At 44.1% G+C, this 27,142-nt stretch overlaps 3 protein-coding genes across 6 annotated transcripts in view; 2 read left to right on the forward strand and 1 right to left on the reverse strand.

The window, feature by feature from the left end:
• Positions 1-3,023, forward strand: part of LOC135915833 (serine/threonine-protein phosphatase 4 regulatory subunit 4-like) — a 49,400-nt gene extending 46,377 nt beyond the window's left edge. The window contains exon 19 of the mRNA XM_065449015.1: positions 2,391-3,023. Within this exon, the coding sequence (XP_065305087.1) occupies positions 2,391-2,538 (148 nt within the window). The 3' untranslated portion in view covers positions 2,539-3,023. The remainder of the gene's footprint in view (positions 1-2,390) is intronic.
• Positions 480-16,749, reverse strand: LOC135915834 (myoneurin-like). The gene is made up of 10 exons (XM_065449017.1): positions 16,621-16,749; positions 15,717-15,911; positions 14,023-14,275; positions 13,367-13,435; positions 10,894-11,102; positions 8,780-8,963; positions 6,385-6,761; positions 5,933-6,068; positions 4,574-4,778; positions 480-743 (listed from the first exon to the last, which is right to left on the reverse strand). Exons 2-10 carry the CDS (start codon positions 15,885-15,887, stop codon positions 626-628), a joined length of 1,722 nt encoding a protein of 573 aa, XP_065305089.1. The 5' UTR covers positions 15,888-15,911; positions 16,621-16,749; the 3' UTR covers positions 480-625.
• Positions 16,750-17,227: 478 nt separating this feature from the next.
• Positions 17,228-27,142, forward strand: part of Ehbp1 (Eps15 homology domain containing protein-binding protein 1) — a 66,705-nt gene continuing 56,790 nt past the window's right edge. For 3 of the 4 annotated variants that reach the window (XM_065449021.1, XM_065449022.1, XM_065449020.1), the window contains exons 1-3: positions 17,229-17,451; positions 25,567-25,695; positions 26,609-26,666. In XM_065449021.1, coding sequence (XP_065305093.1) covers positions 25,592-25,695; positions 26,609-26,666 — 162 coding nt within the window. In that variant the 5' untranslated portion in view covers positions 17,229-17,451; positions 25,567-25,591. Of the gene's footprint in view, positions 17,452-25,566; positions 25,696-26,608; positions 26,667-27,142 lie in introns of all 4 variants that reach the window. The other variant, XM_065449018.2, reaches the window with a different exon arrangement.

Genomic DNA, 27,142 nt, shown 5'->3' on the forward strand with positions numbered 1-27,142 from the left:
TCCCGAGAATCGCTGACATCATAAGAGTACCTCAACGTCTACTTAAGCAACAACTTCACTTGGGAAAACACACAATAAATATCCAAACCCAACGCCAAGCACTTTAGGTTACCTGTGTCAAAACAGTAGAGCGAGGCTTGTCCTCCTAGATGCTACAAGTTTCGTTTGAATCAGTCCAGTGGTTGCTTAATAATAGCACATTGTGTTTTACATGTATACTTGAATGAGAAAATCATAGTTAGCCCCAAGCTAAGGCTTCTTTTAGTCTCTTGGAAGGTAGACTGGTCACACACCAAGGGATGTACTCTTGGACGATCACTTTCTGTGCTACTATCACTTGTGTAACGTAGTGTTCAAGCAGCCACTTGGCTCAGCTGGACCAGCCAATAAGTGTACACTAAGAGTAATTATTCCCAAAAGTGACCGCCTGAAATACGTCCCCAACTTGATGTTATAAAAAAGAAGGCCTGGACAAGGAGCAGTGTTTGTATAGACATATCAGTGTTTCTTTTTATTTTACAAAGGAGCGGCTGTACAAAAGTGTGGATGCAAGGGAAGCAGATTGAGTGAATTTTGGTGGCACGAGGGGTGGAGGATTGTCTGTACAAAGGAGCGGCTGCCCGTTTCACGTTGGCGCTGGGCTCGTGGGCCGAGACTCCCCGAGAGAGAGGATCCCCTGTGCCGTCAGGATCTTCCCGTGCCGGGTCTTCAAATGCCTCTTGTACGTGTTACGTGTCTTGAACCTGCGACAATGAAGGCACACGTTTGTCACTGCAGTGTACGCTTACCATCTTCGCATGACATCGATAACGTTGTATAGGCCGTACAAGTTGACAGGCCTGGTGACGAGTCAGGTGAAATCTCACGAAAGTGACTAAGTCTGCATATTAAACGTACTGTAATCTTTCTAACTATCACAATAAAACCGATTCTGATTTTGATAGGTAGCTAGAAAATCCCATCCCTGCTAATGAGCACAATGTTGTGGGTTCAATTCCCAGTTGCGGCAGTGCCATTCCAATAGAGACAATATTAAGAAACGCTCATGTAAAATGCCTTCGGTAAACATTTAAAAAGTAACTATGTAAAAGGAAAAAAAAACACCTAGTGGTCAAAAATAATCCAGAGCTCTCCATTACACCATCCCTCATAGTCCCATTGTGTAAACTTGAGACATTAAAATCCATCACTGACATTTTTGTCCAATTTATGCAATAGCTTTTAGTAGCATACACTCAAACCTTAATATAATGAACACAGATATCAGATATAACAAACTAAATCTAAAATGTTTACTACCAATGTCGGGACATAATAGATGCATGCTTATAACAAATATTGGATATAACAGAGGTACTTTCGTGTCGTATGTAATTTGCTTATTATTATGAGTTTTGAACATGCCTGCAGAATGCAGTGATTAAGCACATAGTACTTTGAAGTAGTAGCGTGAACCAGTTCAAGTGCTTTCATGTACAGGCCTGAGCCGAGGGTGGCTGCTTACATAAAAAGGCAGCAACCTGCTCTACAACTTGTCAAACAGGTAGGAGTGGGCTTGTGTGTCGATTCCGGTCAGGGGTGGCCAAACTCCATGAGCACCAAAGAAGGAATCGTACTAATGAAGAGCTGCGCCAAGCTTTAGTGTTGAAGACTTGAGCATCACTGATTCTACTGTCAGTGTCTTCACACAGCCACTCTAACTTGCTAAAAAACATCAGCTTCCTAAAACGACCAATACCAAAGTCAGCCAATATGTCCATCTCCAGTCAGGAAGAAAGGAGGGAGGCGGGGCAGTGCAATAACGAGCGCACAAAATTGGAGGAAGCCACCTGGCGATGTGCCGTCACTGGCTGTAATGTTGGCAGCCCCAAGAAACACCAGTTGCCAACAACGGCTGATACAAAAGCTATAGCCAAGCTTGTCCGTCTCCAGCTACGAAAAGAAAAGGACGGGGGGGGGGGTGATGACGAGCTACTAATGTCAAATCGTTAAGAGGACCAAGCTTTAGGAGAATTCGACCAAGTTGGTATTTACTGCATTATACTTGTGGAGGTAAAGAGAAACAAGGACAGCAAAATAAACGTGAAAAACGACACGGGCCAAATCTTTTAACTTCTTATTGATTTTTTCCTTTAAAACTAAATACGACCCATGTTTGCTCGTGTTTCTTTCATTGTCCTTGTCTTCACACGTCGAAAGAATTGCCTGGCAAGGTGAAGTCCCTGGTTGTGACGCAACAGTGCTGTGACATAACCAGGCATAAATTTTGACTAGGAGTTTGTCACGTCCTGTTCAGTTGTGACGTGACCAGGCGTACTACTACCTGGTCAGGCATTCGTCACAGAGTGTCCAGTTGTAACATGAACAGACATTCACCACTGCCTTTCCAGGTGTGACGAGACAAACTACCTGGTCATGCGATCCTCATGGCCTGACCAGGCAGCCAGCCGCAAGCCACATGTGGACCAACACAGATTTTCGCAGGCTCGCAAGCTGCGAGTGGGGCCACCCCCAATTTATACAGTGAAACCTTGTTAATGTATAAACCCGGCAGGAACGCGGCATAACTATGCACCATAGGCCTAGTAAAAATTTGCATCTTCTGACGTGCGTTGCCAAAATAGACTTCTAGTGCAATTCAAGTGCACCATTACCACCCTTTGCTGCCTTCGCTGAGTAAAACTGCACCCAACAGCCAGCGCTACGGTTTCTTGCAGAAATCGTGCACAAGTGCAACCAGAAACGAAGACAGAGAGAGCTGACAGTGCAAAAAAGGAAAGGAAAGCGTGTGCTGAATCATAAACACTGCCTTCAAAACTCTTTGCCATGGGCCTCATTCTCTGCTACTTGCAGTTTGTGTGAGTTTTGTGAGCCAGCAACACTAGCACAGCACTACGCGATAACGAAACTACTGAAATTCGAAAGGGCGGTTAGCAGAGTAGAGTGAAAACAAAACCTTTGAACTGCCCACGTTGTTGTCAAGGGTAACGTCAAGTTTTTTCATTTAAGAATATAATAGAAGTTGACAAGTACCATTTTCTTTTGTCTTGCAATGCAATGTTCTTTTTATTATTAGTGATTGAGTACTAGTGGCAGGATCACAACGAGAAGTCGCTACACCATCAGGCTAGCACTTGAATGTCCCGGTGGAGTCTCTCGAAGCGTGTCCCACACTTACCTCAAGTTCGCGATTAGTACTAAAGCTCTGTTCTTGATAATATTGATGCCCGAGATGTTCTCGAGCATTAATCTATCATTTTAGCTTGACATAATATTTGCCTATCGTGTTGCTTTAAGCAGACAGCCAATACATAAGGCTTCACGAAGAGTGGGTTGGGGATTCGTCGAATCTACATTTTAACCATTCGATTCTCTTAAGCGGGTACATATTAACGAGGCTTTACAGTACTCCGTTTCATACACAGCAGGCAATGCTATAAAAGCTAGAGAGATTGCTCACACTGCCTGCATCTGCGACGAAAAAATAGTGCATCAGATATGAAAGATATAGATATGCTTCATGCAATTCAGTGTAAAAATAGGTGTCTTACTTTTATACAGTAAAATAAATAGTTATTACATAGGAGACATGGGAAATATGAACTTATTTACCACCAAACACGGCAACATGAATTGTTGTCTTTGGCAGTAAACACGAGTGACACGCTTTTGCGACCAGTGGCCACAGTGCATCACTTGCTCTGACGACAAACCTAGTAAGCTCCGTGCTGGAAGCACAAAGGCACAGAAATAATGCGTCATTTAATGCAAACTTGCATCCAGAAGTTGCAGCTGCGACATACGAAGTACTTATTTCGTAGAAAGCATTGATCAAAAACAACTGCACACTGAAATGCATGGAGTGAGCATTCTGTGACCGAATACTTGCGTAGCTTCCGGAGCACTGTGTGCCATGTATGAAATTAAGTATACACACCAACGAAGGCCCAAAATGCTCCCTGCAGGTCCATCATGATTCCATGCAATTTTAAAGCTACGCCAGCCAGCGAGCCATTTCGGCTCGTTGCGCCGTAAGCTGTATGTAGGCAGCCGTAGCCAACGAGCGACTTTGAGTTACCGTTGCCTAGCAATGCCGCAGCTGCGCTCCACCAGATAGCGCCGCTGCCGTCGCCACCCGCTCCACCAGATGTGCTCTGCTGGGGTAGAGGGAGAGGAGGTGTTGCCTCACGGGGGGCATATATATATATATATATATATATATATATATATATATATATATATATATATATATATATATATATACATACACACACACACACACACACACATATATATATATATATATATATATATATATATATATATATATATATATATATATATATACATATATATATGCACTTTGCCTCAGTGTATTTAGTCGTTATGGAGAGCGTGAAAGAGACGCAACCACGACAGAATGAAGCGAGGAAGAGACAACGTGCTCAAGAGACGCCAGAAGAAGCATAGCCACGCAGCTCTTGCTTTTGTAATTCAACTAGGGTTAACCAGTGCTAAACCACAGGCAATTTTTTTTCTAGGAACTTTGCTAGACTTTCTAGAAAGCACCCACCTCTGGTTGCAGTCGGTGCACTGGTAGGGTGTCTCGCCCGTGTGCCGGCGCAGGTGCTCCTTGAAGTGACTCGGGTGCCGAAAGTGGCGGCCGCAGTCCTCGCATGCAAAGCGGCTCTTGTTGTTGTGGATCAGCATGTGGTAGTTGAGGCTGTGCTGTCGCGTGAAGGTTGCCTCGCAGATCTTGCAGTTGAACGGCTTGATGCCTGCCAAGGAGAAGCAGCCAAAGAGAGCGGATTTGTTGATGCTGAGAAAGCACTGAAGTGACCCAGTCACCTGACCAGGTCACTTGATAAGTTCAAAACATAAAGGGCACTCTACAATATAGTGCAAGTTGTGAACAAACCACCATATCAACATGTGTTGTATCAAGCCCTTTTTTCAAAGTCAGAAACTGGAAAGTGAGGGTGGTTGACCCATTTGTTCACGGGTTGAGTGGAAATAAAGTGCATTTTTCAAAATGTGAAAAACACATGCTTTTACTTTTAACATTCACGAAGATCTAGTATATGGGTAGTGTAAAAAATGGCGGCCGTGATGTCACCGGTCCTTTCTAACGCCTGCAGTATGACAAAATCATGGCCTTTGAGATTACTTTTGAGAATGCCATCACTAGGAGAGTGAAAGGGGGACGGCACCTATTTCCTCACTGACTGCAACAAAACATTCCTTAAAGGGCAAGCCCCAACAAAGTACACATTTGACACTTAAAATTTTTTTTCTTTACTCATGTTGGCGACATAACACTCAATACCATGAAATTACCATTTTTCTTGTATTTTTGCACCAGCAGAAAAGTGCCTTGGCTGTGCTGTTGAACGACACTACAGTCACACTACAGTCACACTACAGTCACACTACAGTCAGACCAACTGCACTAGTGCAAAACAGTTGGTCTCTAAGCATCCCAGCTTCCATAGCCAAGTACACTGCTTCAAACAATGCTGCCTGTGCTCTGAATGCTTGCTGCATAAGCTGTACAATTAACTGTCCATGCTTTTCTTCCCCACTAGCGGCTCACCACGCGAGCTGGCACTTGACCTCCGAGATTTTCATTATTGCTGCATCCATTATCTTGGAGGGTATGGTCGGAGTAACCAGCACCAAAGCGTACAGTTGCTGGTGGTGGTGACAATATCATCAAACCCCCGATTTTCGGCGCCAACCTGCCTCCACCTCCTCCCCTTCCCCAGTTCAAGTCAGGCCACTTCAGCTCAGAGCACGAGCCACTTAGCAGACATCCAGTAAAGGAGGCGCTGGCAACAGAGTGTGGTGGCGCTAATAGCTTAGCACAAAACTGAATCCAATATGCTGGTAACGGTCACTTGTACCAATAAAGAAGAAAGGAGAGAGCCCTGACCTGCATGGCTGCGATAGTGGTACATGAGGGTGGCCTGGGCCGTGAACACCTTGGTCTTGCAGATCTTGCACACCAGGGGGCCTCGCTCGTCGCGTCGCTTGTTTCGTAACGCCTTGATGTGCTTTAGTGCAAGTTTCTGTGAGGAGAAAATAATGTATGCAAGACCGTCAGCAGCTGTACAAGGGACACAACTTTTAGTAGCAGACTGTGGATCTCTTGTCACACCAAAAACAATGGAGATTTCACACCTGGGCCATAAAAGCAGTGCCCTAGTTAAAGTTTACTAGCTGAGATGGCTTGCAAGACTACTGAGTCATAGTCCGACTATTTTAGACAGGCAACTGGCAGCTGAATTGGAATGAAAATAAGCAAGGCCAGCATTGGAATGTTACTACTGCAGTGCTTTCACATAAAAGTGATTACTTGTGCGTAAATTTAGAAATTGAACTCACCCTTTCAAAGGTGGTTTCGGCGGCCTGTGCAGCAGTGCCCCTCCGGCCCGGCAGGCGTGCCCTGCCCTTGGCCGCGGGTTGCTGCTGTTGCTGCTTACTCCTCTGCTCTTCCTCTTCCTCATCTTCGTCCTCGTCTTCATCCTCGTCCTCGTCTTCGGACGACTGGAGCATTGGGCTTGGCGTGCGCCGTCTCGCTTGGCTGCCGCCGATGCCACCTCCAGGGGTGGTCACCTCGACCACGGACGAGGTGTTGGGCAGCAGCGGCACATAAACGTACGGGAAGGCGGGCGTGGCAATGACCGACTGGCAAGGGACGGTGGGACGGTGCTCCACACAGTCGCTACACAACTCTTCCATGTCGCTGTCTCCGGAGTCGTCTGCGACAGTGCAAGCAAGGGACATACGGCATTCTCATGAGACGATGATGTTGCGGGCCACGACAATAACAAAGCGTGAGCCATCGAGCTTCGTTCTAAAATTACTACAGATTCCAGAACCCTGGCACTAGTGTTCATGGGAGCTATAAACAGGAATGTTTAGGTTTTGCACACCCAAAGTTACGGAATGCAAACTGCCAGGCGTACGAAGGAAGTACAAAAGAATGCAAGCAGAGCCCGGCGCTTTGGGTACACAAAGATGCTTGGGTGTGCCATTTCTAACCTAATGATGGTTAGTACAGTGGAATCTCGTTCATTTGACCTTCCGGTTTATTCGAACTGACACTGTGGTACTGGCAAAATTAGGTGTACACAAAAGCACTCGATAATTCAAATGTGTAACAGTTTGTGACAGTTAATTCGAACATACTGTGTCACCGAACATGCTCTTGGCAGTGTGCTAAATCATGCAGCGGTGCCCCGATCTCCCGTTGCAAGCACCATATTTTGGTGTGTATAACACGCCCCCAAAATTCAAAAATGTTGGTTTTCAATAATGTCAGGAAGTGAGTTACATATAGAAATTTTGCTAATTGTCTATGAGTAATGATGGACTACACTGCATTTAGAAAGTGCCTAAGACTGAGCTTAGCACATTACGAGACTTTTTACCGAGCCACACTGGTCCAAATATGAGAAGATACACTGAAATTAATGACACCTTACTGACGTACTGGCGCAGGAGTTTCAGCAGGAAATTAAAGAGAAGCTGAAGTTTTGACTAATCAATTAACAAGAAATTAACAAAGATAGAGTTTTGGAATAATATTTTTGTGCTGATTTGGTGTTTCTCTTTAATGACCCTTTAAATCAGCCTTTGTGAAAGCAGTACAGTTGTACTTGGTAATAACCAAGAGGCTCACGTGAAAAAAATTGTCTGAAACATCATGAAATTCAGTATAGTCTAACTTGGACCTGCAGTCGTTGCTTAGTGGTTATGGTGTCTGGCTGCTAAACACGAGGTCGCAGGTTTGAAGGCCAACCTGGTGGCCGCATTTCAATGGAGGCGAAATGCGAAAACACCCGTGTATAGATTTAGGTGCTCCTTAAAGAACCCCAAGTGGTCGAAATTTCTGCTGTCGAAAACTATGGTGTGCCTCATTATCAGATCATGGTCTTGGCACATAGAACCCCATAACTTAATTTTTTAATACTCCAACTCGGCCATGGTGAACTTAGATGAACTTTTGTGATGAGTTCATCCTATATGGAGTTCTCATTTCCAATAGACATTAAAAAAGCTAGAGAAGAATCCGTTTATTGAAGACAAAGCTATGTGTAAGTGGACAGAATCCATTTATATAACCTTATGGCTTTATCGTGCTGGCAGCAAATGCGACAAGTTCGATACAGCCAATGTCCGATTCATTATGAGAGAGTCACCATACCTACTTGTGTAAGGCCCGCACTTTTCTTTTTTCTTATATTTTACAGGGTGCAGATGCTACAAGAGGTCTGCTTATGACCATTCACTGAAGCGTTGAGCTGTGCTCTTAATGCCTTCTTAATGCACCCCAAAATAATGGCACAGCACCTCAGCAAAGGTGACACCAATGAAGCATGATAGATTTGCGCCACGTGACCACAATGCGTAACTAGTGCCATCTAGTGGAAGCCTGAAGAAATTAATTAGCATACAGGCATAGCCTCCGAGATTGCGGGCATGCCAGTATGCGTGTGGTGCTAAGCGAAACTTTTGTCCAAATTTTTTTGCGCTCAGAGTGAGGGTACAGGCTTTACACAAGTAAATATGGTATTTTACATGAGTGTCGATCAGTAAGTTTCATGCGTTAAATATACAGAATAATTTGCTTTATCTGGGTTCGACTGTACCAGCACTGTTACTCGAGTTACATAAATAAAGTTGGCTCCAATCCAATCCAATCCAATTCAAGTATACGGCCAAAGTACGTAAAACAGGCTCTGCGCAACACAACCAGGCTGCCAGCATCACTCACCCACTGCAAGCGGACAGCCGGGCCCCCAGTAGCAGTGGTCCCGCTTGACCAGTTGTGCCTCCCAGCTTTCGCTGGCGGTATTCGGTGGCTTCTCCTCTTTGGGCGGCGCATTGTTCTGCAGCTTGCTGGTCGCGGGGGGCATCTTAACCTTATTGCTGGGCGTCGTCAAGGATTTCACAGCCACCTAAACAAAGGCTACGGTGAGCTTTCTTGCGGAAACGGAACAGTGGTGGCACAAATTACTGGAGCAGTTATATGATCCATGCACTACGTTTCACTTGTCACTTGGCAATGACAGGGTGTTCTGGTGCAGCAAAGAAAAACTTTTTTTTTTGCCTAACATCAATGCGCTTGAGAGCTACGTAAATCATCTTTAATGTGGTAGACGGCGCCACTGCCACGAAATGGGCATTTTTTTTTTCACTGTCGTACCCGACGTGTCCTTCCAATTGATTCCAGACTTGACAGGCAAATAATGCATGCAAATCTTTATAACTACTCACATTTTTGTGGGCGACATTTTTGCAAGAATGAAACAAGAGGCGCCATTTCTCATTGAAATGATGAAACGTGGTGCAAACCACATTTCTTCCAGCAATGACACATCGCATGCCACTGTTCCACTGAAGTGACATCAATATAATTTTTTGTCAGGCATTGCTTCAGATGACATCTGCCTCTGGTTTCATTCCTGATGAAAGAAGCAAGTAATGCACTCTAATGCGGTACTAAAGTGTGTGCACCATAATTAGCTACCTCGATGTGAAATGTGAACACAAATGAGTCGGCAATTTAGCTGCAACTATCCCTATATGATTGATGCTCCTATTCAAGCACCATTCGTTATAATAATACCGGTATGGCAAAAAACACTGTCTTATGTGCTGTTTTAGTAGAGACAGCCCTTGTGACGGACGGAAGATTGGTCGCTAGATGTGCCTTCAGATTACTCAAGCGAGATATCAATCCAAAGCCCATACCTGCCAACTTGTCAACTCCCATAGACATGGCACAGGAGGAAGGGAGGGAGGGATAGCATGCTCATTTTTTTTTTAGAGCTTGCCTTGAGCACATGCCTTTTGTGGGACCTATAAACGCTTTATTAACGATGACTGACCTTTAGATGCACTACACAAGCAGCTCGTAACAGTAGAGCCTGACAAGCGACACAGTGTTTTTATAGATCACAGTGACTTTCTGAGGGACACTGCTGTTGCCGATTCCGCACTTGCTTCAGGAACCTGTCTGTACAAAGTTGCTTGAAGCAAGCATGCCTCTGGCGTACTTTTACTATCAAAAGACTTCCAATGGAAGGGTCATAGATGGACAAGCTTTTTGTGAACAGAATTCACTTCTTGTAAAACTTAGTGCAACATTGACCAAATTATGACATTGGCCACCATCCTTTACAGAACTTCACAAAAAAATTTGGGAGGGTTGGCAGGTATGAAAGCCTACACTGCTGGACATTCATATGCACACGATGGAACAGCAATGCGACTTCTCCCTAAAAGGCTATAGGTTCACATGTTAGCAGCAAAAGAGCAAAACAGCCAAAGCGGGCAAAAATTCTTTGCCAAGTATGTCTGAGATGTTCACACTTGATTACCTACTGTGCACACAGCAGTATGCATAGTGGTGCCAGCATTGTTACCACACCATTTCAAGCAGCGCATTCCTTAATTGATCCATCTATTATCAAAGGCAGTCTCTGCAGCACACGTTGCATCTCATCTGCGCTTTTCTTAAGCACCGAATTTTAACAACAGACACTGAAAAGAAGGAATACTGATACTGAAGAAGGAACAAGGTAGCTTTTGATCGCAGGTGAGCACAGCAGATTACACTTTGGAAGCCATCTTCAATTTACGACTGGGTGTTTGTATGCAACTGCAGCTTCCAGTAAACCGGAATGACTTTTAGAACTCTCCGTGGCAAAAAAGTTGGTTGAGACCAACTGCAGCCACCACTTAATTTTTCAGTGCTTAATTTTTCATCGTGCAGCGAGCAGACTTCTTTTGCTCTTTGCCACTTCTAGCCGCTTAAACTCCAGGTGTGGAAGTAATTTAAAGGAGAATGCTTGAAGCTCTAAGTAGCGTGGGAACACTACTGACCTTGAGCATGGGCCGCCCGTTCTTGCTCTCTGTCTTCGTCACGACTGGCTTGGCTTGACTCTTCGGTCGTGCTGGACTTTTTTTGATGGCGGTTCCAGCGGTGGGAGCGTGCACGGTGGACGAGCAGTTCGCTCGCCGCTCATTCTTGCTGACCCCCGACGGCTGCTTGGTCTGCGGTCGTCTGCGCTTTCGGCCAGTTCCCTCGGATTCTGCATATACAAAAAAAGAGAAAGGAGCATTTTGTGAGACACACGAATCGCCAGAGTGGGCAACTGAACTTATTGTGAAGACCAACCGCGACAAAAATTTCAATTTGAATAAACTGGTGAAATATTCGGTAGTATGTGCTACTGAAGCAATCTTGGCAAAGCTGCAGAGCTGGTAATAGTCTAATTTTCTTAGTAACAGCCTTTAAGCGAACTCACCCAGTGGCTAGCAGTTACTGCACAGGCCTCAGAACACAGCCTCTGAGATCTTCAGTGTGACGGTAATCTTGGAGGCCAACCAGAAGAGTACTGCTAGGTTCTTAGCATTCTGGATTCTGCGTGACTTCCAAGGAGTGGCATTGGTGGCATTCTTGTTTTTTTCAGTTCTGGCATAAAAAAATTCATATTTTCACTGGCTTTTTGTGATGTTTCCACCCTTATTTCTGTTTGCTCTATGGGCGTCTTGCGCAGGAGTTTGAGGTATAGTAGTGGCGCCTGGTGGCGGTGCGGGAAATCACATCTGGGTCATACCAGCTTGGGTCGTATTGAGCCCTGGCTGTGGCGAAGCACGTTTCTAGGCCAAGTTTTGCTTCAATTAGCACTTTTTTCTGCCCTGTTGCGAGTGCGAAAATGCTTGTCACTTCTCACAGACCACGCTGCGAGCTCGTCGCAGCCTATAGTTTAACGGAAACGGACTCTCGGTGAGACGTAATGCTGGAAGCAGAAGGAATCGGCGACGCCGATCTGGAGAGACCTAGCTCAGCCTCGAAAAAGTGACACCATCGTTACTTCTGTGTCATCGGGTGCCATGAACAAGAAGGCCTGAATCCCAAAATCAGATTCTACCGTTTTCCTTCAAGGCCTCACGAAGCGAAGCGTCGGGCGTGCTGGTTAGCTGCAGTTCGTCGCGCTGGGTAAGCGAAACTTCGCGCCATGCTGACTGCTTCGCCTGTCTTGAACCTTGCTTATCTGCGTTCTAAAATTCGGTCTTTTGCACTTACAGTCCCGACGGCAGACCGACATAGCAGCAGGCATGGCTGGTGATTCACGATTCGAGACCAGGCCACAGCGACAATTAAGAATTCAGCCCGTGCGAAGTGGTGCGTGCAAATGAGCACAAATGGTTGGGCTGATTCGATGACAATTCACTACCCCACTACGAGCAGCACAGGTTAGAGAGTTAAGTGTGCTTATCCTTGACCTGAAGCCAGCACGCTGAGGCAGTGTAGCAAGGTAGTATTGATTGCAGCACATCGATGTTCGAGCGCTGTCATTAAAAGCTACATCAAGCGAGCAGCGCACGAGCTCGCGCAATTCGCACGTATATTACTGCGAGCTCATAGCATTGCATCAGGTATTTATCAATTGCTAAAGGGACAGATGGCCACTACTACAGTGCAGCAGGCATAACTACTTGTCTAGCAGCATGCAGTCAACAAAGATTGCAGGAGGCCCGCCGTTTCGCGGCATGTAGAAAGACTGCTGCCGTCGCGGCGCATACGATCGTACGCTCAAGCAGTTCGTACATTGCTGCATGCCGAAAGACCGCTGCCGTCGCCACGCGTCATGCGCTCAAGCAGTTCCGTACAAATGATGCCGGCTTATCGCTGCTGTGAATTCACTTATAGCAAGCATTTCCTCGCGTTTGTGCGCCTGAATCTAGCAGCGTACACACCTTACCTGAAGTTCAACTTCGTGCGCGACTCGCTTCACTTGCAACTGACACCGTGCTAAAACTTCGCCGCTTATTTCTTGAACGGCGTATACGTATTCGGCGTTGCATAAGTTATTGCCTTTACGCAACGTGCCACCTCTGAAAAAAATCTTCGGCGGCCGATATTCGCTGCAAGCCGTGGTACAACAAAATCGAAAGTGGCGGGTCCATATTGTAAATGTGCTTTCCGAAGCAGACGACCGAGCTTGGTACTACCCAGTGAGGATAGAGGGCGTTTTTTAGCACCATTTTCGCAGCACCCCCTGGGCAATGCAAGAGCCCCATACCGACACCACATGAAACTATGCTTTTCACCCAGTGCAAAAACTTTCTTGCAGTTGGCTTCTAAATCAAGAATTGGAGTAAGATGTCTTTGGTGATTCGTCAAAACAGCACTGGGTAGGCAATACGCACCCCCCCCCCTCCCCTCAGAATGCACCCACAACAACAGAAGGAAGGCCTCACAGTTGGGAATCAGGGAGAGATACAGAGAGCCGAAAATGAACTTGGTTAGTTTCTATCCCTGCCCAAGGTTTCAAGGAGGTCGACTCACCTTGTAGACGTCGTTTTCGGGCCTGGAGAGGTTCCGCCGTGAACGGTGGCTTGCCTTGCCTACCAGGCGCTGTAAGAGAAATTTTTCCACGAGCGTTAAAGCAGCAAAAACATACAGCAGGCATGCCAGCACTAGGTAACAGAACACATTCAAGAACCTCAATTTCAGTTGTTTTTGGCACGCTATTTCTTATGTATAAAAATATAGGCAGTGAGAAAAAAAAAAAAAAAAAGCTGACTTGACTTACTGTTTCTGTGCCGCAGTAGTGATGCTCTAAGACATGGTTCAAATGAACTAAATGCACCGTGTGCCTAACCAGACAGTTGTATCACTTCGATATGACATTTATGTTGGTATGGGCGTGAAACTGCTGCAAGCAGCAATCCCCACATTCAAGTACACTAGCTTTCGTGACAGCGGTAAGCAGACTGCCAAGTAATCATAATAACCAGGTATAATCATTGGAATGTTAAGTAATTAATAATTACAAATTAAATAATTAAATACTATATCAAAATTCTGGACGTTTCTTCAGGTTGCTATTAAAACAACATACAGTTGTTTCATTTACAGAGGCTTTGCCTTCTTTTTCTTTATTTAGTGGATGATGGCTGGGGGCACCCTGTATATTCACTGAACATGGCAAGTTTTCTCACCATTGGCTTCGGCCAGGAGCTTGGCAATGTGGGCCAGGAGGTGAGATTTCATTTGGAGGCGGGCCTTGTTCTCATTGCCAAAGCTGGAGAATGTTTCCGCGCAGACGCTGGGCATGAGATAGCAGCGGTAGCTGAAGGTGCGGCGCATCTCGTTGCTTGTGAATTCCGAGAACATGTCCAGGAGCATACGGTCCGAGAGAATGCGGATTTGGTCCAGCACCAGGGCATCTGCTTGAAGCGCCGACTTGCGCGCCTGGAAAAGATGGCCGCAGCTGACACTCACCGCCAAAGGCGCATCCTCTATGACAAACATAAAAGAGTGTTTGTTATGGAACAATAATGATAATGTATGCCACCACATCCAATACATGACCGAAATTATGTGATAGTTTCCGATGCTAGATGTTCCCTAGCACTGCCGTGACATAGTAGGCGTTTTTCCAAGTCAGCTCCTGACCATCCCTCACTTTGGTGCTCTAAAATTCAACACAGTAGGGTGAGTGCTGCTTTTTTTTTTTGTTCACAGAGCATTTGCAGTATGCTCACAACTGTGGCCTCCAAGATTATTGGACCACACATTCTATTAATCATAAAGTTTCCTATTACGACTTCTAGGCGAAAATCTGTCATTTCAGTCGTTCAATGAAAATGGAGAGGATGGCCTGCACAGGTTTTTCAATAATTTGGCAAGCCTTCACGTGTGAAAGCCGCAGCTTTCACACAGAAGTGTTTTTAGTGCTTTTTGTTGGTTCGCGAGTATTGCATGCTATTAGCGCTTTTCTTCAGAACAGTTTTAATGGATAATTACTTCATTTGGACATGTAACTTCAACAGCACGAGTCTCAATGCTTGTGAATATACATGCTGGTAGGCTTTATGGCAACAAGAGTTGACAAGGGTGACTACATATTAGAGAGCTTTTATTATTTCCAATATGGTGAAAACAATATGATGACAGAAATTAGTGGTTAAGTAAAGCTAAGCATTCCCTTACAGCAAATTCGAGGCGACAATATTTATTAGGTTAGAACAAGAAACCAGAAGGTTGTTCCAAGGCAAAACGGATTAGATTCACACAAATAAGTTTAAGTGCTACCATTGAACTTTTTTAACACTATTACCGGTGTCACACAACCACTTTCGCTGGTGAGTGAGCCCGATCAGGATCGCAATTCTCGACAGCGATAGGGAGCCAATCACGACCGAGAAATTAGACCCCAATCAAAAGTGCGCGAACTGGTGAACCAATGAAAAGGTGCGTAACTTGGAAATCACCGCGACCTACAACCTTGACAAATGCGCGTTGTAATTTCTTTGCTACGGCATCATAACACTATTTCCCTGCTTCAAATCACAAATTTCAGTGAAAAAAAATAAGAACTGAAAAGAAATTAAATACCCGAGTAAATCCGACAAGCGCAACTTAAGCCGGAAGGCGGCGCCACTTGCCTACGCGGACGCCATATTGGCCCGTTAGAATTCATTTTTCATGGCGCTGCCTTGTCGCGCTCGCGGCAGCTGATACCGCGCCCGCTGACGCGAGAACTACGACTCGCCCGCGAGAAAAACACTCCGACGTTCACACTTAAGCGAAATAAGCGACAAACCGCGCGCGGCCAGTACAGGAGGCGAAAAGCGCACGCTTCCTTTCACTTTCGTCTGCAAGGCCGCGCGGCTCGGGAAAATTTACTTACCTTATGAGTGGAATCTTTCAGCAGCACCGGGTCGCTTTTGAGCGTGGCCGAGGCTACCTCAGCGAGCATGTCCAAGAGCGGCACGGAGCCGAAGTTCTTTTTTGAGTTTTCTTCGTCCATCTCGGCGTCACCGGCTCCGTTCACCGCTTTCCGCGCAGTGCTCGGAATCATAGCGCACACCGCCTTGTGTACGTTCTGCGATAATAAAACGGAGACGCGCAAAACGCTCACGGGACGGCGAAATCGTGTCACTTTTAACAAATTTACTTGTCACGAGTCGAGACGCGAGAGTGTTTCTTAGTATTGGCTTCAAGTGGGAAGGCACGCGACAGCGACACAAGCATCGCTTGCAAGCAGCAACTGCGCGAAGATGCGCGGTGCAGACGCGCCATGTCTTCTGCATGAAATTTTAGGCCTAGAAGTCCAGAAGCAAAATTAGGCCTAACATTATTTCGGGCCTCTGACTAAGCTGACGATCTGCATGGAAGTAATCGCGATCGCCGATTTTTCTAAGTCCTCGCACACGGGGAGCGACTCTACATTCGGTCAAGCCGCTTTCGCGACGGTCGCCAATGCGGACGAAGCGAACAATGAGGCGCTATTTTGTCCGAGCAGCCCTAGCAGTCGACGCACCAAAACATTCTACGCCAGGACCGTTGCACCAAAGTACAGCAAATGTGTACGAGCGCAATATAAAGTTGGCCCGCAAACATCTTCGCCGCGTCGAGCTAACGCATCGTCACACATCGAGTGTGTGTACACTTAAGGAACATTTTTGCAAACGGTTAGCAATACAAAACGACGCCATCGTCTGTCATGCTCGTCTGCTATCTTGGCGCGCGTCATTGCTGTCCAAATTACGCACACTGAAGTACCTCACTGACAAGTATAGAAAGCCGCTCACCTTCACGAAATCCTTCCCGTTAGCGGAATCGCATATTCCAAATCAGATAGTTACAACGACGTTATATTGCGTTTAAAATGAACGATTCCACCACACTTGTTTCTTTCCGGCGTAGTGAATTATGGGAAGGCCTTTGACAGAAGACGCTAGTCACTACAAGTACGGATTCAAGACGAGTGAAAGTCGCAACAAATAAACAAAAATGTTTAATTAAGCCTAAAATAATATTAAGCTACGTTTAAAAAGTACTTATTATTCAAGTTTTACATCAGAAAAATATAAATATTACAGTTTTAGAGCAGTTTTTTTTTTCAAGAGAAAATATCAAACACGTTTGTTGAAGCATTGCCTTCAAGATTTGTATTTTAATCTTCTACATTAAAGCAACAAAAATACATTTATGAAGTAACATACTTGTGCTTTACATTATACTGCGTAAATTGTACAATATATGATGTTTCTAGTTCTGCAATCACAATCAGTGCATAATGCTGTTATGAGCATAGCCTTTAAGATCGGTAACTTGTTCAAATGCGTGATGATAGTTTCAATGAGTGCCTAGTACTAAATGTTACCTAAGTGGCGCTGTCGCGCATCGCTGCCAGTTCTCAAAATAGCCGTAATGTGACGACACTGTGCAGAGCGCAGCGGTGCGAAGTGTGTGTGTTTGTTGTTCGAGTTTTCTTGCGGTGTACATGCTTCTTCTCAAGGTGTTGCCGTCTCGACGCTAGCTAGCGGACGACAGGAGAGGAACCCCAGTGTGGTGGCGAACATTCCGACGTCCCGTCGACGCCCAAGAGGATGGCGATCTGTTGACGATCGGTGATGCGAGTAAGCATGATCGAAACTGCTCGGGGTGTCCCGTCTCACGGATTCGCCCATTCAGCGCTGTTTCCTGCCCGTTTAGACAGAACGCGCCGATAGCCCACCCACACACACACAGCAGGACGGCCACTAAAGTGCGTTGTCTTTTTCGCTTAGCGTCGATTTGCACGCCGTGTCGCCGAACAGACTGGGGAACAAGAGAGAGAGAGAGATAGAGAAAAAGAAAAGGCCGAGACAGACTCTTTTGAGTCGGGACCGCGATATGATGGTTTCGCCTACCGATGCCTTTCTATCAAAACCGTCTGATGAAACGCACCCCGCGGCTATCTTGAGCGGTCTGCTGGAGTCGACGAACGAAACCTTGACACACGAAGGATAGAAAAAATAAAACAAAATAACACCCGTTCCGCGTCCAGTAAAGATTGCCGAGTGTTTTTTCTCGTGTTCCTGTTATTCACGATAAGCGACTCGGTGTATGCATCGTTCGGAGGAAACGGATGGCATACTCGTCGTTTTGCTAAGGAGCGACAAGCGCCCGAACGTCATTTTTCTTTTTCTCTGCGCTTCTCCCTGCTGCGACAGTACGAACTGTCGAGTAAGCACCGCGTGACAGTTCTTCAGCGCTGGAGCAGCTGCAATCAATAACGCTTGACAAAGCGTCGATGCAGACGGTCCCGATTTGACACGCATCCCCATCGAAGTCGACTTGTATCGAACTTTTCGTGCATGATCGAAGCGTGCTTGAAAATGATCAAGTAGGTAGTAATCGATCTGTATTAAGTCGCTGACGAACGGAAAAGAGCCTCTGTGACTAGGGTCATAACTCATGAAAATCCACTTGGACAAACCTGCCGCGTAGGGCGCAAGGAGCTTTGTATACAGTCGACCTGTGTTTGCTCTGGTCAAAATCGGCATTGCCTTGCAACAGTTGTTGCATGACATAAACAGATATTATTTGGCCAAATGACAGATTGCCACCATATGTAGACCCCAAAGCGTATTGGCACATAGGACAGTCGTGCTGTTGTGTATTGTGGGACATTGCTAAAGTGAACACCTGATATGTGCATTCTTGACTGTCAAATTCCATCTTTTTTTTTTTTTCCTGCGATGGAAGAAAAATAGTAGGAATAATTTCTGTTAGAAGAAAGTTGGGCATGCAGAAACGGACACAAGGAGAAGGACACAAACAACACAACTTCATCTCGTGTCCGTGTCTGCATGCCTAACATTTTTTCTTACATGAAATCCTACCAACTAGCTCAACTTTCTGGTCTAAAAATAAGTTTTAATGGCAGTGGCAGTGTGATGTCATATGAGTGTTATGTTGTGCTATGGCACAATTCATATCTTTGTTATGACTGTAGGTGTCATATTCTTGGACAGTCACTTTCAGAAATGTCACATCCAGTGCTCGCCAAATGGCTGGTTGGGCAAAACTGCTTGAATCATTCAATGTGCCATGTACTACATGATGCGAAAAACGATTGATAGTCCACGAACTGATCGTCCCCAGATCCGCAATGTTTGGTGGGATTCCGGTGGTGCATAGGTACGTTACCGCCCATGACAGCGAGTAGGGGAGGCTGTACGCTAAGGCAATACTGATCTTCCCAATATTAAATTTTCTATAGCTGCTGTGAATGTGTGATCATCTACACCTCCAGTCCCTGCGCTAGTCATTTAAGTCTAAGGGTGTAATTTACGTTGCGAAAGAAAGGATCTCATTTATAATGCTTTGTCTAATGGGACCAATTAAAGCCATTTTGTGAACTAGGAGGGTAAGCTTAAGCTTCCAACATTTTTTTTTTTTTTTGCAGGCAATGCATTGGGGTAGTGTAGTAGTGGTGGAGTGCCTATATCTCAGCCATTGATTTGTTTCTTGGTTCAACTCCTACGATAGATGCCATTTTCTTTAAATTTTGTTTTATGTTCGTACGTCTTTGAACAACAAATAGCTAGTCAGATAAAACTGGTTGTCTTTGCATTTTTCACACATAAATGCTGCCAGAAACGCACACAGAACATTTGTTAATTTCTTTTATTAGCAGTACATATCTAGCCTTATTGATACACAATGTCAGCAAAGGTTGCGTCGTGCCATCAGAACGTCAATGACGCAATGTTGCTTTTCGAAAACAGCTTTAGTATTTAATTAGGATAATGTCAGCAAATGTTGTATCAGGATGTCACAATGCCGTCAGGATGTCGCAATGTTGTTGAGGCCAAGTCTGTTGTTTTGAAACCATCCTAAGTACAAAATTAGGATGACATCAGCATATTTTCTTGCATCATAAATGATGTCACAACAGTGTTGATCATGCTAGGTCTGTTGTTTCAAAACCAACATTAGTATTCAATGAAGACAACGTCAGCAATTTTTTTTTGTTATTATCACTACAATGTCAATAACGCTAGGCCTGTCATTTCGAAACTAACTTTAGTGTCAACTTAAGATGACGTCACCAAATTTCGTTCCATAACGTCACAACAGTGTGAGTGATCCTGATCTATCGTTTCAAATCCAAATTTAGTTTCAAATTAAAATGACATCAGCAAATTTTGTGCAGTCATGACATCACAATAATGTTGATAACACAAAGCCCTTAATTTTAGTAATAAATTAAGAATATTTCAGCAGTTTTTTTTTTTTTGTCAAAACGTCACAACAATGTGGATAATGCAAAGTCATTCGTTTTAGTATCAAATTAAGATGAGCTCATAAAATTTTGTTGTGTTATAACGTCACAGCAATGTTAATGACACCAAGTTTGGCACTTTGAAACAAGTTTAGTATTAAAATAAGATATATTATGTTTCTCTACCTCCATACTTGCTAAATTGTCATGTGTGAGAAATGTGTGGTAATTTACATGACTGCGAAAGCATATGTCACTGCTACTTTAATTGACCAGAGTGAGTACTTTTGAGGTCTGCTGAGACCCACAGTACAATAATTATTTGCTGGTAGCAAACACGAACAAGTATGAAAAGAATGCATGCAGGGTTGAATTCATAAGGCAGCATGCTTAAGTACTGAAGTGAATTGACACTATGGCTTAAGTACTGAAGTGAAGTACTGAATGACAAAGGACATCTACGTAGTAGGGATAGAAACCTGAATTCTTCTCTTTACTGTCAGCATTGTACATCTTTATTATGTGGTCTGTAGGGCTGCGGGATGAAAAACAAACTACTCTGATCACCTTGAGCTGCCATCTGGAATGCGTTGCGCAGGTCACATGCTTGGTGGGGGCAGTGATAAGGAATGCATCAGAAAATAAACAATTGAATAGAGAGAAGTAAAAAAAAAATTGAAGCATAGAGGTACTAGTTCGTGTGCATTTGCTGGCACATGTCTATATTCTTGTTTATTTTATGACAGAATGTCAAATAGCAAAATCTAGCCTAGAAAAAAGAAAGAAGGACTAGGTCTAGAAGACAACTGTCTTGTCTTCTTGACCCTGTCTCCAGTGGCATTGCTAGTGTCGGCGGCATCCGGGGCAGCAGCCTGCCACGACATCCCCCGCTCCCTCTAGTTTCAATAAACGAAGCACAATTTTATCCTCATGGCTAGCTTCAGCGTGGAGTTTGTTCTTTTATTTATTTATTTATTTATTTATTTATTTATTTCAGTACTGCCAGTCTAGGTTCAGACCTTAGGCAGGAGTGGGTTACAATTGTTTTCATTCATATAACCGATATACATTAGAAGGACTTGTTGGGCTAGTGGGTGTTTACTTACTGACATAACGTAGCACAAAGTGTCTTTTCTTTGTAATTATGCCTTCGTACTACATCATGTTGGTAAACAGATATACAGTAAATGCATATAAAGAGATGCAGCAATAAACATAAAGAATTGGAAGACTTCAACAAGAAGATTAGCTAGTGACACCACTGTATGGCAAAGTTACTCAAAACAATATATACACATAACGAAGCAAAGAAATTGACATCAAGGCTCATGTACATCAGAGTTATGCGTTATAAAATCGAAAGCATGTAAATAAGATGACGTTGTCTGGCATTCAGCCACAGCTGCTGGATGCAAATTCCAATTGGTTATAGTTCTTGGGAAATAGGAATATCAAAACAAGTTGGTGTTGCGTGAAAGCCCAGTTACTTGTTTAGTGTGATAGGAGCGAGTGGTCCGTCAGTTGGCATCGCTTAAAATATGTATCCTTCCTAATACCTAATTTTCCATGGTAAAGGAGATGAAAAGGTGTCCTTCTCTCATGGTATCGCTTAGTTTATAGTTTTTCAAGTTTAGCGTTTTCTAAGAGAGCGGTAGGTGACGTTACGCCTGCCAACTGCATTTATTATGAATAAACTTAACTGATTTCCTCTGTGTTTTTTCCACTATTGAAATGTTTCTTTTTGTGTATAGATTCCATACAGCTGCAGAGCATTCTAGCAGTGGCCAAATAAAGGTTTTGTACGCTGGAAGCTTAGTTTCTCGTGTAGACTCACCCAAACACCTCCTTAAGTATAATGTAGCTTTTTTTCTTTTTGAAATGTCCAAAATAATGAGTGCACCACACAGCTTCCAATTCGGCACAACATCACATTGAAAGTGCATATTTACGTGTGTGTGCATTTTTTTTTATTTCAGGAATCAACATGGCCCAAGATGTAAACAAAATAAATAGTCTGTCAGATAAATGTCCAGATGAACATTATTAGATAAACGTGCACATAAAACACAAGAAATGCAAACATTGAGAGAGAGACAGAGAAGCTATTTATTTGAAATCAGATTTTTGCCGGTGTGTACACAACTGCTGACATGGCTACTCTGTACAGGGATGGGGAAGGCGATTGATAAATTCCAGAGGAGGGTTGGGAAAAAAGGAATGGAATAAAAATAAATATGAAATGCACAACTGAACATTGATAATGATACTTACAGGTAAGACAGTGGGTGGTTTCAGGCTTTTCTATACCGTATAGTGAATCTTTAAAACTTTCCGAAAAGAAAAATTTCTGATAGCTATTGGACCAATAAATCCAAAACGCATCGCTATTTTGAATGGCCGGGCATTGGACCTAAGATGCTAGGTAAAGCTAGTTGACTGTATCAAATTGTGTCCATTTGGCACTCAAGAGAATGTCTCTCGTCACTGGATGTAGGGAATTCAGATACGTGCTCTACTATCTCTACGCTGCCGCAGTTTATTGCACTATGGATCGGTGGTACGCCTTATACGATACAGATAATTCTCAATTGTTCACCAATGCTACATTCAGTCAAAGCTGATAGTACAATGCCTCTAAGTGGTGGGGAAGTTGTCATGGGTTCTTGAATATTACTTCAGGGTAAATTGATCGCAGAAAGTTATCTTGGTGAAGCGGCAGATTCCAGAGGCAATCTATTTCTTCGTAGGGATATTTCTTGCCATGTTTGAAGCATCAGTTTTTGTAAGAAAATATTCTGTGATTTTGGTATTCAAGTCCATTGCAGGCAACTTCATTCACTTTTCAATTTCCTGAAATACCATCATGCCAAAGTACCCACTGGAAGGGAGTGCAATGCCCAGCAATGTTAGCCTTGTGGTGAAGGTACGCAATGTCACTGGCTGAAGTTTAGTAGTTACGTGACTTGTGCCTGTTCCACATTCTTTATGGGGCTGCTTTCAAATCCGTGAATAACACGCAGCTCTTTGGTGGTTGCTGTCAGAAGCACATGCATAAGGGCCTCCTTAATGCCATATAGTTCTGCTGATGTAGATGGTATTGTGCGCTGAAGATGAAATGAGAATCGCTGTCCTGTAAAGGGCATAAAAAGTCCACACGATGAGCAGCGTTGAGTTGTAGAGCCATCCGTAAAAATTGTGTTGCAGCTACGTATTCTTTGCGCATATATTCCAGAGCAGCCTGATGGGTCTCTGCTTGAGGCATTTTCTTTTTTACACTACTTCCAGCGATATACAACATGATTTTTGGTGGTAATAGTGTCCAGGGTGATATGTTTTGCGACATAAGTGACACCTGAGCAGGAATCGAGATATATATGCTTCTGACGGCCTGCCGAAAGCTAGATGTAGCACTGGTTCTAGACATATTCTTGCATAAATTGTCTCCCACAAGCAAGAGAAAACTTGAGGCAGCATGAAACGACTGTCTTCAAGTACGTCTTGGTGTTCGGAAGGGGTCATACCACTTAAGAACAGTAGCAGAAGCTGGATGCTTGCCTCTTGACATGCTGTCTTCACACACACTTCACAGGAGACACTTTAGATTCATCTCTGACAGAGGACATGCAAATATTTAGTATATAGAAAGACCTGTCATGATATGTGTATGGACAATGTTTGCACCGTGTATGCTAGTCATGTGCAGCGCACATTGCATGCAAGGTTATGTAGGTATATACAAAAATAACTTATCCACATTTTTTAAGTGAAGTTGAAAGAAGTACCTTGGAAGGAGGAAACGTGAAAGGAGAGCAATATGAAGATGAGCCGCAGAATGTAGACGACTGCGTGAAGAAAAATACAGTCTTAGTAGAAAGTCTGTTATTACAATGGTGATTTCATAAGAAAATTAAAGCGTGAAATCATGCTAATCTCGCACTGTCCGCCAGCGCAGTTGGCTACAGTGGGGAAGTATTTCTACAGCAGTTACAATGAGCACTACGTGGGTGTACTGGTGAAGCATTTTGTGTACCTCTTCAGTGTGATCTCTCTAATATATATTTCAACTCCACATTCTAAAGCACTCAAAGTACTAGACTTGTGCTAAGCACTCTGGGAAAGTATTCAAGCCAGGCTTTTACTCCCTTGACATTGAAACGTATTTGAGTGTATTACTATAGACGAAGTGACCTAATAAAGAACCTGACGATGAGAAGTTCGACTTCTGTGGAGCTGCCAGTGAAGTCAGGCAAAGCGTAGGTAGACTAAAAGGCAGAGTAAGTATTGAGATTTGAATGTATATGTAATATACAAAGTTACTTTTTATAAGTTAAAACATGGCACCTTATGTAGAACATTCAAAGTAATGTCTAAAAAGTGTGCAACAATGTACAACAGTCATGAGAGAGGTGTTTATGGTTTGCATACTGCGTGCAGAAAGCGCAGAGGTTAATCCTGAAGTGCGTCATGTGGGCTTTGGGAGCTTGCAGCAATGCTCTTCGTTTTAGGGTGCAAGTTGTTACAAGCCGTGTATATCTACCTGTGAAGGTCAGACTGCATCAAACTTTTATATACAAATATGTATTCTTGGGCCACTTTACCTGGCAGTCAAGCCTGTCACTTTATTATTAAGAGCATTGTGCGCATTATACGGAGTTGTTTCAATTTTTACTCACTGTACATTCTCCTGTGTACTTTCTTTGTTCACAAATAAGCCAAGTAACACGGCTACTCATATGTAAGAAGCATTATTGATGGCTCAATTTGAGGCACTGACCAACCATAATATCCAGCAGCACAATGGCCAAAGGATGTCTGCTTTGGAACTGTCCTTTAGAGGGGATAGCTTTTTGCACAAAGACTCAGGTCCACTTTTGATGGAAGATGCTGCAGTTAAATGTGTCCAGGGTGTCTTCCATCAGAGAAACGCCTCAAGAACTTGAAATTTTTAGGAAATTTGTCAGTTCGGGAAAATTGAAGGAAAAATTTTTCCCCAATTGCTTTGAATGAGGGAAATTGATAGCTACAGTTGTTTTGGTGAAGCTATCAGTATGCCAGAAGAGGTTGAAGTTTGTTAACAAGACCTATGCAATAAGCATATAGTGGTATCTTTTGTTGATGATGTAAGTGTGAGTGTGGCCGAGTGGTTGGGGTATCATGAAACGCTTCATTCAGTCAAATCTGACAGCGCTTCTACCTGAATTACACTTTACTGGTAATACTTGTTGAAAATTATAGGCTGACATAGCATAATTTGGCAAGCTAGAAACCACAATTTCTACCTTGCACGTGTACATTCACTGTCAGACTGCCAGCGAAGAAAACATGAAACAATCAGGGAATTTCAAAATGCCATGTAGTAGACACCCCGGTGCCTCTGTTTGCCTCAATGTCTGTTGGGATTCTTACATACATTTGCTTGGCAGGTCTATCATTTTCTTATTTCTTCATATCTGATTGACCTCTTCTCCTCTGTGGCATGCAGGTTTCGGCAAACAGCCAGGCGCGGCATGAGTTCGGTCTGGAAGCGCCTGCAGAGGGTCAACAAGCATGCGGCCAAGTTCCAGCTGGTGGCCTCCTACCGGGAGCTGATGGTTACCGGTAGCAAAAAGTGGTGCGTGTGCAAGCCATTTCGAGTGCATTGCACGAGAAGCATCCGAGAATGTTGCAAACCTTTTTCATTCAGCCAAACAGCGTCACAGAGGCTCCAGGCATGGATCAAGGAAAGACAGGACTTCTGATTAGTGCCAGCACAGCATGAACAAGATGACAGCAAGATCATGTAACATTGGTGCTGTTGTCTTCAGATGGCAGCAACATGCAAGCGCTTCTGACACCGTGAGCATTTGTCACGTTGCCACAGAATACAGTTTCTCCTCCTGTCATTATTATTTTTGTTTTGTTCTGTGGCTCCACACAGCCCCCTTGCATGCTGGCGTCACCTGGTGGCCAAAAATGGCAACAGAATCATCACTGCCCTGTTGCCATTGTTGTCATGCCAACCGAGTGTGGATTTGTTCTGTGACCCTGTACTAGTTCTCCCCTCTCCATGGCTTTCTCTATGCTGTTTTCTGTCACGTGATGTTATCGTCTGGTACTGCTAGTGATCTGCTTGTGCTGGTTGTATACTTGTGCTGCCACCGATCTGAAACTTCTCTTCAGTGCCACTTCATGCCCTGGCTAGGACAACATGTTCAGGTCTATATCAGAAGCTTGCATACTGTCCTAATGAAATGCAAGAAGCATGTCAAAGAATTGCAAGAATTATTTGCACTACTAATTTTCAGTTTTTCATCTCTGGCTTTCAAGCTCACATGTATATACCTATGTGATGACCTAGAAACACAGGTACTTAGCAGCAGAAGCAGCAGTCTCACACAAGTTCTTTGAAGAGTGACAGCTCTTTGTACTGATTTGTAACGATTCTACCTTAAATAACTCTTGTGAAAAAATTATTTCGTTGCTCATGTGCAGACTGCTCAATGTGTCCTGGGCTAGCGCTGATGTGGTTGTTTCACTTTCTGCAGGCAACCACACAAGTTGCTGGTCATATGGACTCGGAGGGGACGCCGGGTTGCCTCCCAGGTACGAGTCAGCGGAAACATCTGTTGCTCAAGTTTTCATGAAATGTTGTCCCACTGAAGTGATGAGCAGGTGCTCCATAGTATCGAATGGCCCACTTTTCCCAGGCACACTGCTTTTTAAGCCAGAAAATGTGTAAACCCTGGACAGAATTGACAGCCCCACTGCAACAATGCAGTGCCAGCTCACATGACTGAATATGTCCCATTTATAATTGGGAGTGAATTTCACACAACCGCTGGGGAAAACACAGCTAATTTGTTGCATTATAGCATGAAATAAAATGCATTTTATCTAGCTTTATGAGATTTCTATGCAGGACAACCAACAGGTGGCAAATGCTTCTTCACAACATTCAGTCGTCACAGTCTAGAGAAGTGTGGTGCACTTTTTAAGTGGGCTTCTTTCCTAAAGCAGGCATTGTCTCCCAGCAGATAAGATGCCCGAGATTGTTAGTTTGCTATAGGAGAGGCAGCAAA

This window comes from Dermacentor albipictus, chromosome 10 (assembly GCF_038994185.2).
Source record: "Dermacentor albipictus isolate Rhodes 1998 colony chromosome 10, USDA_Dalb.pri_finalv2, whole genome shotgun sequence".
NCBI lineage: Eukaryota > Metazoa > Arthropoda > Arachnida > Ixodida > Ixodidae > Dermacentor > Dermacentor albipictus.

Excerpts from the sequence above, each read along its gene's own strand:
- LOC135915834 (XM_065449017.1), bottom strand. The coding sequence starts at position 15,887 with ATGATTCCGAGCACTGCGCGGAAAGCGGTGAACGGAGCCGGTGACGCC. Across the intron at positions 8,964-10,893 it reads ACGGGCGGCCCATGCTCAAG|GTGGCTGTGAAATCCTTGAC; the intron begins GTCAGTAGTGTT and ends GCCTTTGTTTAG. Across the intron at positions 744-4,573 it reads TGCACCGACTGCAACCAGAG|GTTCAAGACACGTAACACGT; the intron begins GTGGGTGCTTTC and ends TCATTGTCGCAG.